This window comes from Cariama cristata, unplaced genomic scaffold, assembly GCF_000690535.1.
Source record: "Cariama cristata isolate BGI_N322 unplaced genomic scaffold, ASM69053v1 scaffold6679, whole genome shotgun sequence".
NCBI classification, from domain to species: Eukaryota; Metazoa; Chordata; class Aves; order Cariamiformes; family Cariamidae; genus Cariama; species Cariama cristata.
In genome coordinates, this window is record NW_009637380.1 from 131,511 (window position 1) to 146,885 (window position 15,375).

General features: G+C 39.0%; 1 protein-coding gene across 1 annotated transcript in view; it reads left to right on the forward strand.

Annotated features, from left to right (window-relative positions):
- The window catches only part of LOC104167906 (spermatogenesis-associated protein 5-like), a gene marked incomplete at its 5' end in the record, with an annotated part of 164,324 nt that overhangs the window by 130,059 nt on the left and 18,890 nt on the right, over positions 1-15,375 (forward strand). The window contains 1 exon segment of the mRNA XM_009708304.1: positions 12,165-12,345. Within this exon segment, the coding sequence (XP_009706606.1) occupies positions 12,165-12,345 (181 nt within the window).

A 15,375-nucleotide genomic window follows, 5' to 3' on the forward strand; every position in this document is an offset into this window, starting at 1 on the left:
TTAGGAGTAACAAAAAATCAAATATTCTGAATACGATGACAATCTTCTTAAGACAAGTGTGCTTATAAAAGTACGCTAATGGGACTGACTGCTTTTAAACTGGTGGAAAGCAGGTCATGGTGAAAGCGAAGGCTGGCATTGTTTCTATAGTAGTATCAGTTTCCATGCTTACAGGACACAATAGTAAAGCGGGAATCTGGGAACCTGTAAATCTTTCACTGGTTCTTAGTCAAAGTAGAATAGTTAATGTAAAAAATATCTTTCTCACTTTGCAATAACTCTCAATGGGAATGCAGAGAATGAAGGGGATAAAAAGCAAGCCAATGAAGGTTTGCTCTGGCTCAAATGAGAGCATAGTTGATGCCAAAAAGTATCTTTGCAGCAGCACACTAGCTCGAATCAACTAAAGCCTTTGACTCTTAAAATATGTATTCCAAAACATGCATGTTCTTGTTTATCAGATATTGACATGTTTAAACTATAAACTTTAATAAAAAAACACTCCAAACAACCAAAACCTCCCCAAACTCCTCTCTTTCTTATAGAGGAAGGTACCAACTACAAAAAAAAGTGAGGATGCCTTCCATCATAGGTGTACAGGAGGGTAAACAGTCTTTTAAGAGATTGGGGAAAATTTGTCTCTTTAGTCAAAAGCATCTACAGTAAAGGTAAGAGAGCACTTAGATATAGAGGGGGGAAAAAGGACATCCAACAAATTAGGATGTGTTATCTTCTTTACATCTAGTTTTTCACAGAGGGAAAGATCTTCCAAACATAAGGGAAAGGCTTTCTGCTTAACATTTTTAAAGGCAACGGATCCAATCCTGTATAGTAGCTTAAAAAGAGACACAGGCTTTTGGGAGTGAAGTCATCAAAAAAATAAAAAAATAAATGAGTGAAGTTTCTGTATGGGGAAAAATAAACAATAGACTCTTCAACTCATGTCCTGGCTAAAGCTCATGGTTTTAATTTTTAAATACAAACATGTTCCTTTAGTTATGCTGGATGCCGAGTGTGTTCAATTCCCACTGAATTCCGCTTCAACAGGTGTTGAAGGTGCTGAACACATCATGCCTTGGGACTGGGCCCTCAGATTTTGAACTTCTAAGATACTACAAAAGAACATGTATGTCTCATCAGAAACGTGTGATTTGAAAGTACACTTTGGTAGTTAAAGCATCTGTGGCTGAAATGACTCTGGCTTGACTGCTGGAGGGCCTTTCTTTCTGAAGGTGTTACGCTTAGCTCTACACCAGGGTACGGTATTACAGTCAAACGCGATTTTCAAAGTGAAGAACACCATCAAATTGAAACGCAGCAAGATTAAGACCTCAGATGAACCTCTGAAGTTTCTCTTGGAATGATACAGAGGATCTGTTAATTTATATCACTCATTGAAAAGCGAACATTTTTGTGTGGGTGGGTGAGGAAAAGAGACTCAGCCTTCATCCAACACGGGTAATACGGGATCACCACCTTCCTACACACATTTATCAGTGCTGAGGATGTGTTTGGCACAGGTGGCTGGAAGGTGAGGAAATACCTGGCATGCGGAATGTTTTCCGAATGTCACTGTTTGGGATAAACGAGCTGAATCACCAGAAAGGAAATAACTAACTCCACAGGACTTCCCATGGGATTTTGCTTACTGCTGGTCTCGCAAGAACCTCGTACGTGCAGAATGTGCTTGGGCAGATTGGGAATGAGGGCAGCGTGAGCGTCTGGGTAATCACTCATTGGCATGGCGGTACTGAACTGCAAGAGTTTGTGGCGTTACGTTGCCTCTCCCCACTCTCCTTTTTAGTCGCTTTAGAAAGATCTGGTTCCTCTGACACGTTTTGCAGAGATAGGGTTGGGAGGGGTTGTTGCCCTAAGTGGGATGATTTTCATCACATCTTATCTCAACTGAGACCTGATAAAGTACTGTGTGTAGTCACCCTATGAGTATATAAAGCATGGTTGACAATTAGCACAGTTATGCAAAACAGAAGGTTTGGTATACAAGACAGTATTTGCACTGAAATTTATGCATGGCTCATCTGGGAAAGAACATTTTGTCCTTCAGTGGAATAATGATTTGCTAATAGTTTGATCAAGCAGAGGAGACCAAATGCATCTGGCTAAAGGGACATTAGCGTTTCCAAAAAGGTCAGACCCATTAACAGCTCAGGAGGATACAGTGGAAACTACTTCCTAAGTAACTCAAGGAACAGTGATCCTCAGAGCAACTTGGGGAAAACACCAGAGGGAATTTGAATGAGCCCCCAAGTGAGCACCAAACAGTGCTGAGGTATGGAATTTAGCCTGCTTCTCAAACCTGAGATTTTCTTCCTCTGTACAGCCCAAAGAGCTGTACATTTTGATTCCTTAAATGCCAAAACAGTTAGGGTACAGGAACCTTACAGCTAATTTCAATACGGTTTTTCTCTTCCTTTCTGTATCTTCATTAACTATTTTAGTGGCATCGTCCACCCAGATTCTGTAAACGAGCTCTTGTGTTTGCCTTTGTCCTCCCCGTGCCTTTGAAGGGTTGTTTCTTGTTGCATGCCTGTTTGGAGAGAGAACCTGAGAATGGAGCATCACTTGTGTCAGGGGTAAGCACTCCTCTGCCGACGGGGCTGCTCACTTCCCATGAGCTTTTATAAAGCGGCAGTAGTTTCACCAAACCAGCCAAGGCCATGGGAGATGCTGGCGTTTACCGGCAGTGCTGACTCTGCTGTTTGCCTCCCTCCCGTGCCCTTGCCTTCCCTTTTCCACGCTACCTTGCATGCAGCGGAGTTACCGGGAGCTCCCCTTTGTTGGGGGTGGCAGAGGGGAGAGCGTTGCCAGCGCAGCGGGGGACTGTTGAGCTGTCACCGAAACACAGGCTTAGAAAAGAGGGACCGAGACTGATACTCTGTCAGCCAGCTTCACTTGCCCTCCGCTCTTGCCTGTGGCTTTGCTGTTTTATTGTCCTGGGTTTGGCTGTAATTCCCAGCAATGGAAAAACATGTTGCTCTTTAAAAGCAGATGGGAATTCATTCCTGAAGGAAAAAAATATGTCTCTTTAGGCTACTGCTATTGTTTTCTTTTAGTTTTATTTTTTGCCTGTGAGTTATTTCTAGCAACTTTTAATTTAATTCATTCTTCTTTTTTTTTTTTTTTTTTTAATCAGGCAGCGGGTGTTATTCTGCAGTGTCCTAAAGCACACGCTGTCAGTATACCAGTGATCACAAATGGGGGCATGTAATGTTCAGAGTAAAAATTGCATTTGCAATGATCAGGAAGGAATTGAAAATGTTGGTTTATTTCTGCCTTTTGAAGTATTTTAATTTACAATATACAAATGCTCTTAGCAGTTCAGAGTGGTAGAATTTGCTTTTATGTTAAAAAAAGGAAAAGAAAAAAAATTAAGCACTTCTTCCTCACACTGACCCGTTTTTCTGATTTAGACCTGTAGTGCTGGCACTTGATCTTGTAAGTTATGATGTGTCACAGGGTATGTGGTTAGAAGTGAGCTTGCTGCTTTGAGTTTGACTCAACTGTAGTCCTAAAGTGTAAGACAAAGCATACACCAAAAAGCCATTGCACTTCACGGAGAATTAATTCCTGATCCTTGACTCTTATACACCAACTTCAGGGCCAGATCCTCAACGTATTACAAGTTGCTCTAAATGCTGAATATGTCTTAGTATGTTAGCAAAACATATGTCCGAAGTTTTTTGTGTCATTTTCTGTGAGACCGCTGATTTGTATCCACTTTTTTCATAAACGGGGGTGGGGGGAGTAAATGTTCTTACATATCCACTGCTATTTCTCATGCCCTTAAGATTACCTTGTGTCTGACTGGCTTAAGTGCCTGTTATGATTACTTTTAATAGTATACTATATGTGACTATCAAACCTCACTGTTAAATTTACCTTTCTCTACGTGTATATACATTTTTCTCTTGGATGTGCTGAGGATTTCAAGGGGGTTTTCCACGGAGCTAGCACTGATGCATAATCTGGGACATCAGCTTGGCCAGGAGAGCTGCAGAGGACTCCTCGCTTCTGCTGTGAAATTTCCTTCCTGTCCTTAACAGAACCAGTCCTCCAAAAATAAGGGTAGTACTTGGACAATGATATCCAAAATAGTTCTGATTATTATCTTAATTGGCACTAGGAATATTTAAATGTAGTACCTGAAAGCTAACTCAGATAGGATGTTTATACCAGATGAAACTGTAGAGAGGAACACCTTGTGCTGACCTACTTGTATTTCTGGTACTGTGCCAGTTAAATTGCTGTCAAGGTGGAAGAAATGTTAATGAATGGCAGAGGAATAATAGAGCCCAGGTATAAAAGCTTATTAATCTACCTGAGTATTGTTGCTGTGAATGAAGAATGTGTATTTTAGTGACAACACTAACTGTTTACACTTCACTGAACTGCAAAGATTGGAGAGGTGTGTGTGTATGAATTGAAATATTTGAACATATATTGGTATCTTTGTGTACATATAAAATAGGATGTTTGCCTTTGGCAGTCATCAGCGAAGTAATTGTTTCTGTTGCAAAAATTTAGAACCTAATAATGAATAATAAAATAATATCTAATGAAATCAGTAAGTGTGCCATTGGACTGTGAATATCTTGAACAATAAATGTACTGAATTTCAAACTTAAAATCTGTCACTACTAAAGCTACATTTGTAGGATGTGCACCAACTATTATGCTTCCATTGCTTTCTCCTATAATGGAAATAATATTTCATTTGTGTAAAGTAAATGCTGAGTTTATTTGGGGAGGGATGATCATTACTGATAAAGTATTTGCAGAGGGTTTTTTTGTTTGTTTTTCTGTTAACATTTTAATTGTGATATGCTTCAATACTTCCCATCCCTAGAAATGTGTATGAACTACAAGCTTACACACTTCTTGTCATCTCCTTAAGTTATTTAGGTTTGAAAATGCACTCTGCTGTATTCCTTTCAAAGAGGTTTTGAATATGTATAATTTTATTTTTTTTAATGAGATTTTTTCGGAAAGAATAGTTGAAATACCTGCTTTTGTTCTGCTTTCTTTTTTTATCCACAAACTTTAGCAATAACATTGTTGGAGTTGGAGGCTTTTTAGTGAGATTAAGCTGCTCAGCAGTAATTCTGAAACAGTTTGAGAAGTTGTTAGTAATTAAAATAGTCACTGATGCTGAATATGGGAACAGAGAAGCTTTCAAGTATTTGCAGCCAAACCTACGTTGTCAAACAGGGAAATTTTCATTCTTGCCATGTAACTTCTGTTTTCACAGTGTGCCTGAACACTGGCTGTTCATGAGGAGGAGAGCTGCAATCCCATTGAAGAAAGCACTTCAAGGGGAGCTATATGTAGCTGGCTTTCTGCTTTGTATTTGAATCCTAACGAAGATTTTGTATTGGCTCAAAACTTTAGTCTTAGCATTCAAACTATTGCCTGGAGTAGAAGCTGTCAAGTAACGTTTCTGAGCGCTAGTGAAAAGCCGACGGGTGCGTGCACTACTGTAGCTCAGATTTTTGTATATCAAAAATTGAAAGTTGTTATTTCCAAGTTATCTTTTATGGTTTCCCTTAAATACATATGGAAATACATAAAGCTTTAGATTGCCTTTGGCAAAAGGATTAAATGGTTATTGGCAGATGGAAACAGCACAATAATAACTGCAGCAAATTATTAGCTATGTTAGAAGCAATTCCATGGACCATTTTGCTTTTTAATTAAAAACTTTTTCAAACTATCACCTAGTTCTCAGCTTAAGCTTTTTGTTTGCTGTCTTTGAGTAATGAAAACGTCAAGGATAGTCGGGTAGAAAAAAAGCCTTTCAGGTTTTAGTCTTCTGTAATTTGTCCATGGCATTGCGTGTATAGAAATGAGCCATCAGATCTGGGTTGACCGCTTGCAATGGAAGAAAACAGAGCAAAACCCAAGAAGACTGCAATTGCTAATTGGTCTCGACATCCCCATTGTCAGAGGAGGAGAACCAAGAGCGTTTTGCCCAGTTTAAAAGAGCTGCTTTGGATTTTGTTTGTTTGATGATTTATTTTCTTATTTAGGGAAGCGCTAGGGATTAATTATGATTTCAGAGTAATTGGCGTCTTACAGAGATTGGCTTTGTGGGGTCTGGCACTTCATTTCCTAGCAAACAAAGTGAATTTGTGATAAAACTAGACTATTGCTATTATACTTAACATTGCACAGAGAAACACACCATTGGAGGGAAAGGAGGGGGAGCGCAGCAATCTGTCTTCTCTTTTGTCTTGTATGTTTTGGTCTTATTGTGCTTTTTACTTGGGATAAACCAACTTTGTCTTTTTCCAGAGCTGTTCCCACTGAGCTCCCATTTGATGAGAAACTGATGAAGAGGGGGGAGGAAAAAAATGAACCCGGCTCATAGGTTAGGCTCTGTGGGTATCTGCAGCGGGGTGGTTCCAAGTATTTGTAAGTCCGTGCCAGGAAAACTCTTTCCGCTCAATCTCTCTTCAGCAGCCACTTTCCCTTGCAAGGCACGGTTTTTGTCGTTCACTCAAGAACGAAGGACCAAAGAGAAGAAGCCAGGAGGACAGGTTGTTGGGGATTTTTCTCATGGCAGGCAATGATATGGGCTTGGGTGTCCAGCACTGCCACACCAGCACAAGCAAGCAAAAAAAAACCCCAAACCCCCAAAGCCACGTGCCGCTTGCGTGCCTGGTTACCTCTGCGAGTGGCAGTTGTGGCTGTGTACCTGGAGAGAGATGTTTTGGGGAGTCCCCTTGCCAGGGAGGGCGTACAGGATGGCTGTAGGGATGCGGGCTCATCGCAGACTCTTGTAGTCAGATGTGTTACAGCTTTATGGTATCTTGCCATTTCTGTAGTCATTTTTGTGTATTTATGTGTTATATAAACCGGGGGGGTAAAACAAACCACACTCCTTTGTTAGTGAAACAAAATTTGCAGGCAAGAAAATGGGTTCGGTGATTTAGTATAAACAAGAGAGAACAAAACTTTTCTTGATTTTGACTTTTCTAGCTTAAGGCCTGAGGACTTCCAAAGAAGAGTTGGCAGTCTTGTTTTAATATTCAGACAGTAAGTGCTCATCATAATAAGATGTCAGTTCTCTTCAGAAGTGGAATATAGTCAAAATGTTAAAAGCTGAAAACTTACTCTTCATTTCTAACGTTCATTGTTACTAAATCTGCGAAAGTCTTTGTGAATTTAGTGAAGTAAACTAAAGGAAGAAAAACTTTAGAATTTTTTTTTTTATTTTAAGAGAGTTTTTGCATGTGATATATGTATTTTTAATAAGTATATGCATATATCTGTGAAGACTTTCCTTTTCTTGTTTATGATTTTCTTCAAACATATATAGAAAATAAGTTCTATAAACTTATCCATCCAGAAAGCATTCTGTTCTTTCCTTTCCTCCTCTTTTTTTTGTATACTGTTTTTGCACTCATGAGCTAAAAAAAAATCTTTTGAAACTTTTTAGTTTATTTATTAAAAAAAAAAATCCCTATACTTTGTCTTCATTAATCCTTGTTTATTAATAATATTTATGGAAGAGCAGGGAAAAAAAGAAAAAAAAAAAGCATTAAATTCATCTGCCTTCTATCAATGCTTGGAAGTTAGAAGAAGAAAGTGAACTTGAAAATTTAGACAGTATCTTACCCTAGGCTAATTGTTTACCATTAGAAAGAGAGCTTGCATGCAGGAGGGAGTGTTATGTTTTGGACTTACTTCCTTGTAACTCGTAAATCTTGGCTGTGTAAATGTTCAGTCATTAATTAAAGCTTTCAAATTAATCTGTTTCCTGACTGGACTTGGCTGGTTTTGCATAGAGCAATGCTGTTGCCCAACTTCCCAGTTTAGGAGAGCTCTCAAATGTGTGATATGGAAGTACAATATTTATTGCGGAGAGTTAATGAACAGCACACACGGAGTGGGGGAAGGCATTTCGTTACTAACGTGCAGAAAGTAGAGTGGTAGTATCAAAATGGGTTTGTGTACTTTAATTACTTCCCTTACTTCAAACAATGGCAAAAAAATAGCTATTTTATATTGATAAATGTCCGTCACGAGCAGTATTTTTCTTTCCTTTCATTATTCGCGGATAATGTTCTGTCTTTGCAATTCAGCCAGTTTACTCGGGGTGAGATATAAATACAGCCAAAAAGTCTCTCTCAGGTGATGGAAAAAGATTTCAACTTTTGTTAGAAACTTTAAAAAAATTAATTGGTAATGTTATCACTCAGGTAGCATTATCATTGCATTCATTTGATCTGCTCTGCTCACATGGTAACATAGTGCTTATTTGGGTTTTGTGTCCTACTTGTGTTACCCATTCTTTACAAATGTTTGTATATGTATTTGTGTCTCCTTTCATACTTATGAAGCCATATAGGAGCTTTTACCATATATTTAATTATTTCTCTAATATGTAGGATTTTCAGAAATTCATATTTGGGTGATGATATGTACAATATACATCATACTATAAACATCCATGTTATCGTTAGCACTTAATTATACACAGGTCTGTTGGCACAGTGTTGAAAGCAAGTCTACTAGCTCTTCCTCTGAAGTCAACATCGCCTAACTCATGCAATGAATTTGCTGTTAAAGGTGAAGCAGCAAAAGCTGCAAATGAATCATCCAGCTAGGCGTGGTATTTTAAAACCAGGTAGTCCTGGAAATATACTACATTTTGTAGCTCTTTCAAACCAAAAATTTTTTCATTTTCTGGGTTCCAGTTGACTATGTCAACTTTCTTCAATTCTGCATGTGCAATGGATTTCACAAATAACTTGTAAGGTTTCTATTTCGAGCTGTCTGATTTGTATACAAAACCTAGAGAAGCAGGAATTAATCATGAACATAAACAAAAAAGATCTCTGATTAGGTCTTTAAAGATTTAGCGTTCAATCTATGAAAGTATGTTACTGCTCTTGTTTTCTTTGTCATGAAAGTGCAAAGAGATACCGCAGCACTAATCCATGTACCCTTTACCAAAGAACTAAAAAATAGTCTACAATGTGTGCTTACAAATCTGAAACAACTGTTACCTGCAATGAACATATTTTTCATTACTTTCATATATGTGTTGCACCAAGGAAGATACTTGTTTCTTAATGGCTAATTAGAAGAAGTTGGTCTGACCAAGTTTCAAAGTCTGAGGGAGTTTGAAATCTGAATTTAACTCTTCAGCTCAATTTCATCACTTTTATCACTTCAACCAAAGCCAGACTATAAATACCTTCTCATTTCTAGCCTAGTCAAAGTTTAGATTGTTACCCTACAGCATTTCAAAGATTTTCATGTGCATAAAAAAATTCCCTGTAACAAATGGAATTATTTAATGCACTTAAAATCAAATACATGTTTGAGCTTGCTAAATCCATGGATTATTTCTTTAATTCCTAAAGATTAAAATGTCTTCTACTTTAATGTGTATTATTAATTAGATAGCAGAAATAACAGAAGAGGTATCAAGTTTTTCTTTATTTTTTTAACTTTCAAGGTATGATGTATTTTTGCAGCCATATTCTATTGCTGTCGCTTACGTGCCAGTCATTTCCTAACAGTTCATTTCTGTCAAACCAACTGATGCATGAACTACCCAGTGCTGTTTTGTGCGATTAGATTTTGATATAGCAAAATGATTTTTCCATGACCAAGAAAACCTCTTGCATTTTAATGGGATCAAAGAGAAGGCATGTTCTTGGTTTCAGTTAGTCCCAAGCTAAGCCATTGTAAATGTTTCCAGGTTTTTCAATATTGCTTTTCACAGATTTCTAATATGAGACATGGCTATATGTGCCTGTGAGGAGCGGTAGCCGGATGCATCCTTCTTCTTTTAATTGGCACTTTGAAATTGAGTACAACTCAGTGTGGCCTCAGTGCTACTGTAGGCACGTTAAAGAACAGCCTGACTTTTAAAAACAAATCTGCCAGTCTTATCACGTCTTTTTGAAGCAGCAAACTCTTTTTTTTTTTTTTTTTCCATTGCCACTGTGAGGTTATTGTCATCCAATAAGTTCTTTCAAAAATAGCTCCATCTGTAGAAACTAGCTACAGAGATGCAGCATCAAAGGCACGCAGGCAGCGAGTGACCCCCCCGGGTCGGACAGGCAGTGGAAATCCAGGTAAGCCTGTCGTGCTTGGTAAAGTACCATGCAGAGCGTGATAGGAAGGCTTGCTAAATTATAAAACACAGCATTAAGAAACTGTGGTAATAAATCTCTCTTCTGCTAGTCTACATTTCATTGGAAACAATCCTGGACTTGCTGGGAGATAGGTTGGATTGTCTCATTGGTTTCTTCTTTCTTGTGAATTTGATAAATCATTTGACACATCCTATTTGGTAATAAGTAAACCATATTTCAAAGCCTGAAATGATGCCTGTGTGACATTTATAATTGAAATCCGTCGTTACATAAGACTCGGAAGGCATTCAGTGTTGTATTTGGTAGTATCTATGTGGCACCTGAGTAACAGAACAGATTATAATTTGCCTTATTTCTTGCCATATACTGAGGAGGACTGTTTTTGCAGTGTGCGGATTCAAAATCAGGAACTACTTTCAAAATACCTCTGGTGCATTATTACAAATTGTGTCTTTCGCAGGCCACGCATTTTTTGGGTACTGAGCTCCTGCGAGATGTTACCAGTAGGTTGCATCAAGCCACTACAGAATGGCTGGGGGGGGTGCTGGTTTCATTGCCATTCTGATACTGTACCATTGAAAGAGGGACTTGGAAAACACAGCAAGGAAGCTTAGAAAGTTGCTAAATTTAAAAAAAAAAAAAAAAAAAAAAAAGAAGGACGAAGAAGAAGAAGGAGAAAAGAAAAAATGAATGCAGCAGAAGTAATTCAACCTATTAAAAAAAATGCTTAGATCTGCTGGCTTGCCAAGAGTGACTGAAGAGGGTAAGTTAAAGTAGGTGGTGAGAGCCATGGCCAGTGACAGCTCCCTGGAGCACAGGACCTGCTCTGCTCAGCTCCCCGTCCTGGGGCTCCTCAGGCTTTTCCTAAAGAGCCAGAGCGGGGACCCGTGCAGTATCCTCTTGCCATCATTGCCCATGCAGTGGTTTCTCAAGGTGAACAAAACAACGTTACTGGTGTTAAAATGATAAACCTAGTCCAGTCCTAGCCCAGTCAGGATCTGCACAGAACAGGTTGTACCCTGCGAGTCGGAACAACGCTGATAACATTTGGCAGGAATAGCAAATACGCATTAATATTTGCATTATGATAACAGAGAGAGTCTATTTTGAGGTTTACCTTTGATACTAATAATTCATCCTTGGTTTTGAGATGATTCTTGAAAGAAAGTATCTCTTTCCTACAGTGAACGGTCTTTCTTGAAAGTCTCTCATTTTTAAAATAGAGAGCTTTTAGTCACTTTATTTTTACCATTTTAAATCCAGGAGTTTTATTGTACTAACGTTCAGCCTGCCAGGACTTTTTAGCACCAGATTTTTTTCATTTGAATATAGTGAGGGTTTTTTGTTGTTTGTTTCTCCTTAATTTATATGCAACATTTAAGGAAAGCTTAATTAACCCCAGCATGCAGGGAGAGGAAACAGTGCTCAGCAATTGAGAATATAATTAGCTACATTTATACAGAAGTGATTGTATTACCTAAATCCCCCCCCCCCCTTTCTTTTTTAATTTATTTTTGGATGAGTTTGGGGGCTAGGAAGGGAGGGTAGGCACAGGCTGTGTAAAAAAATTGGAGGGAGTAAAAAATGCTTCCATGGATCTGGAAAACAGAAATATAATGAGCTATCTCTGTTTCTCTGTAGAGCTGAAGTACTGATCTTATTCTTAAAACTGCTTGACAGAGTTTAAATTTCAGTTTAGGAGGTTTGCAGAGCTTGGAAAAGCCATGCAAGTTGAATTTTATTCTCAAGGTGTAAACATAGGACCGGGCTGATCCTGGATATGAAGGCCAGTCTTTTTACTGTTTTTTATTAAAATATTTTGTTACTTCTGCTGCAAATTAACATCGGTTTGAACATTTTCTCTCCTAAGTATTGTTCAGTCTTCTTCATTAAAAAAACATTTCCTCAATAATAATAGGTTCCATATGTAGATATACCAAGTATGTAAAATGATACATATTAATATAAGTAATCACACATGAAAATGTGGTTTTTTTGCTTTTCACCATGTAATGACTCTTCCCGCTCCAGCCTTCTGCCCCCAAAACAAGCAGAACAACAAGAAAACCCATTGAAAATAAATTTGCAGTTTTAAACAATTTTCCAGATACCACTTTTTCCAAGTTCAAATGGAGCTGGCAGAGGAGGCAGCCAGCCGGCGGAGATCGATCGCTGACTGTTGCAGGAACAGCTTGACTTTCTGTGCAGCGCGGTCGCTACCACGGGCTTGTGCGCGCCTGACAGCGAGTGAACTGAAAGGCCTCGCTTTAGGAAAGCTGTTCACCATGTGCTTCGCTTCAAAAATGAGGGTGAGTCCCTCCTCCTTCAGGATCCTTTATGCTGACAAGGAGGAGACTTACTCAGGTGCCTACAGCGGAGCGTTTGCTTGAGTGTTTTGCTGAACTGCAACGTTGTGGTGGGATGGAAAGGCTTTACGGTACTTTGCACACCATCTCAGAAACATATGGGGAAAGCATTTCTTAAAAAGAGGAAAAATAAAATCTCTTTCCTTTTTAGAGAGTTACAACAGTATTCCAACATCTGCCTGTAGAAATAATGCCCGACCTCCATTTAATAAAAAAAAAAAGAGCTACAAAAAGCCAACTTACCTCATGAAATCTCTGTATTTTTTCATCTTTTGTGTATGGTTTTAACAAAAGGAAGATTTCCATGTGTTCTGCTTAAGTCTTGTAACGTGATGCAAGCAGGCAGTTTGGCCGATGAGATGTTCTGCAAATATCCTGCAGCAGATGAGCTTGCCAGCTTCGGCGGGGTGGACGGGGTAGGGAGGGGAGGCAGGGGAGAGCTACGAGCATTCTGCACTCCGGACAGCTACATGTGCAACAACACTTAAAAGGCTATCGGAACCATTTCCCAAAGCAAAAGGGACACATCAGATTATTTTTTTTCCACCCAGAGGTTGATGGCAAAAAAAAAAAAATCCTAAATACGATGTGGTAGTACAGGACATAGCTGTCTCATTACTTAGAAAAAATGTGGTTATTAATTTTGCTTTTATAAATTTTGCTTTAGATTTTCTTCTGGTAAAAAATGATTTAGAAACACTAAATAGAATAATTTATTTAGTTTTATGTCATTGACTTAATTTTTTACATTAGAAATAGAATTCAGAATGTTTCAGCTTGAAAAGATTTAAAGTATTTCAATTCAAAATGACTTTGTCAAGATTTCCTTTCCATTGTGTTGCTAAGTGTAATGGGTGAGCTTGAATTCAACCCTTTGTTTATTTGGGTTTGGATTAAATTATATATTCTACTTGGGAAATATTCTATTCTCTGTTCAGCAGAAAGCTTTTACAATTCTGCTTTTGGATGAACCTAAAATTAGAGGGAGTTTGGTTTTCTGAAACAGGCAGAGAATAAAAAGGAATATTTTTATTTTTTTTTTGCACGTGTTGATAGGTGGCACTTTTACTTCAGCATCAGCATCCATTTTCAACTCTTTTTCTACTGCACTTCATCGTTCTTTTGTTAAGAAAACTGAGCAGACCAGGTAGCACTAATAGTCTGCAGGCTGCACTTTCACATGGACCAATGTGTTTGTGTTCTTACATTTATATTGACTCCACACTTGAAAGATAACGCTTTCTGTCTCAGGTGGAAATGGTAAAGTTGTAGGAAATAGGTGTTAGAAAGCCTATAGAGGAATATTTAGTTGATCTGTATCTTAAAACATATTATGTTTTGAAAATGTATTTAAATGATTGTGTGATTATACATAGTTGTGGGTGACTAATCTAGTCTATTGCTGCAGGTCATGGGAATAGTCATAAAAAGTGTTTATTCTGAACGTGAACCCGGATGCATGCTTTCCCAGCGTGTTTCCCATATGGTCTGTAAGTAAACAGTAAATCAGATAGAGAAGAACTGAGGAAAGAGAAGAAGTGGGTAAGTGGGGATTCTGCAGCACTGAAACTGCAGCCCTGCATGGTTTGAAGCTGTAACTTGTTTTCTCTCAGAAGCAAAGAAACAAAAGAATTAGTCTAAGTGGAACAAAGATGTTCTGCAGACCTAGGAACCCACTGAGGTACAGGCACCGACAAAAACCAGAATTAAAATCTTTATCAGCAAAGCAGTGATGGAAATGGAGAGAAAACTGATCGCCTCCAGAAATGGCGTGCCATTTGCTTACTTTGGCTTAGTGCTGCAGCAGAGGCTGGCGCTTCTCTGCAGACTTCAGCCTGCACACTCTTTTCCTGAAACCAAAGTGGGTTTTGGGAATTGCTGGTTCCATTTCGACAACTTGTCATTCCTGTCATTATTGACCTTCCCTGGTTGTACCTCGCAGGGCATATCTGCCAGAGTATCCCTGTCAGACATGGTTCTTGACTTGGTCCTCGCTGCTCACGTCAGGAAATCTGAACCAGGGAGGCAGGGACATTGCAGATGGTCTCTGGGGGGTATGGTTTGGGGTCTGAGCTGTGAGGACTGCAAAAATGCATTTTCTGTTGCAGCTCAAGAGCACACAAGAACTCCTGAGTTACAAACTTTGTGTACTGGATGCAGGTATGAGCAAGAGGGTAGGAGTTGTGCTTGGCAGGAGAAACCGTATTTTGATGTCACTTCAATATGCATGAAAAGCTTCAATCTCTACTCATTTGTTTGCTCCATGTTTATCTGTTTTACCTGACTTACCTTTAACTCCAGCTGAGGGCTCAGTCCCAAGGCTCTGCAGTGTTGTTCCTCAGTACTTGTGTAGCCTAAGCCATTTTTCTTTTAGCCACCATGGTAATTTCGGTCACTGAAAGGGACCATTTCATAGCTCTGGTATCTTAGGCTGGGATGTTTGCTCTTGGATGCAGCTCACACAGGCTTTTCGTGCCCTGCAATCCCTCTGATTTTCCTAACGTCCTTGCCTTCTTTCATGGGCTAAAGAAAGTATGCGCTTTCCGTGGGAAGTGATTGGGAGATTAGAGAGAAGCAGTTGGTTTCAGTCCAAAGGGTGGTGATATATATTAGCACAGTTTATAAGATAAAGCCAAATCTCTATTCTCTGTTAACTCGTGAGACTTCAGCCTAGGGCTAAGCGCAGCCACAGACGAATGCTCGCTCTTGTACTTCTAAGGGCACGTCAATGTGAGGAAGTTATCTTGGAATGAGATAGGGTGTGAATGTAAATGCAGTAGCTGTTCCAGCATAACATCCTGTGGAGACAAGGTCTTGGTGAAGTGACTAAAAGCAATGGAATGACTTCAGTGGAAGCTGAGGACACCGAGCCCCCC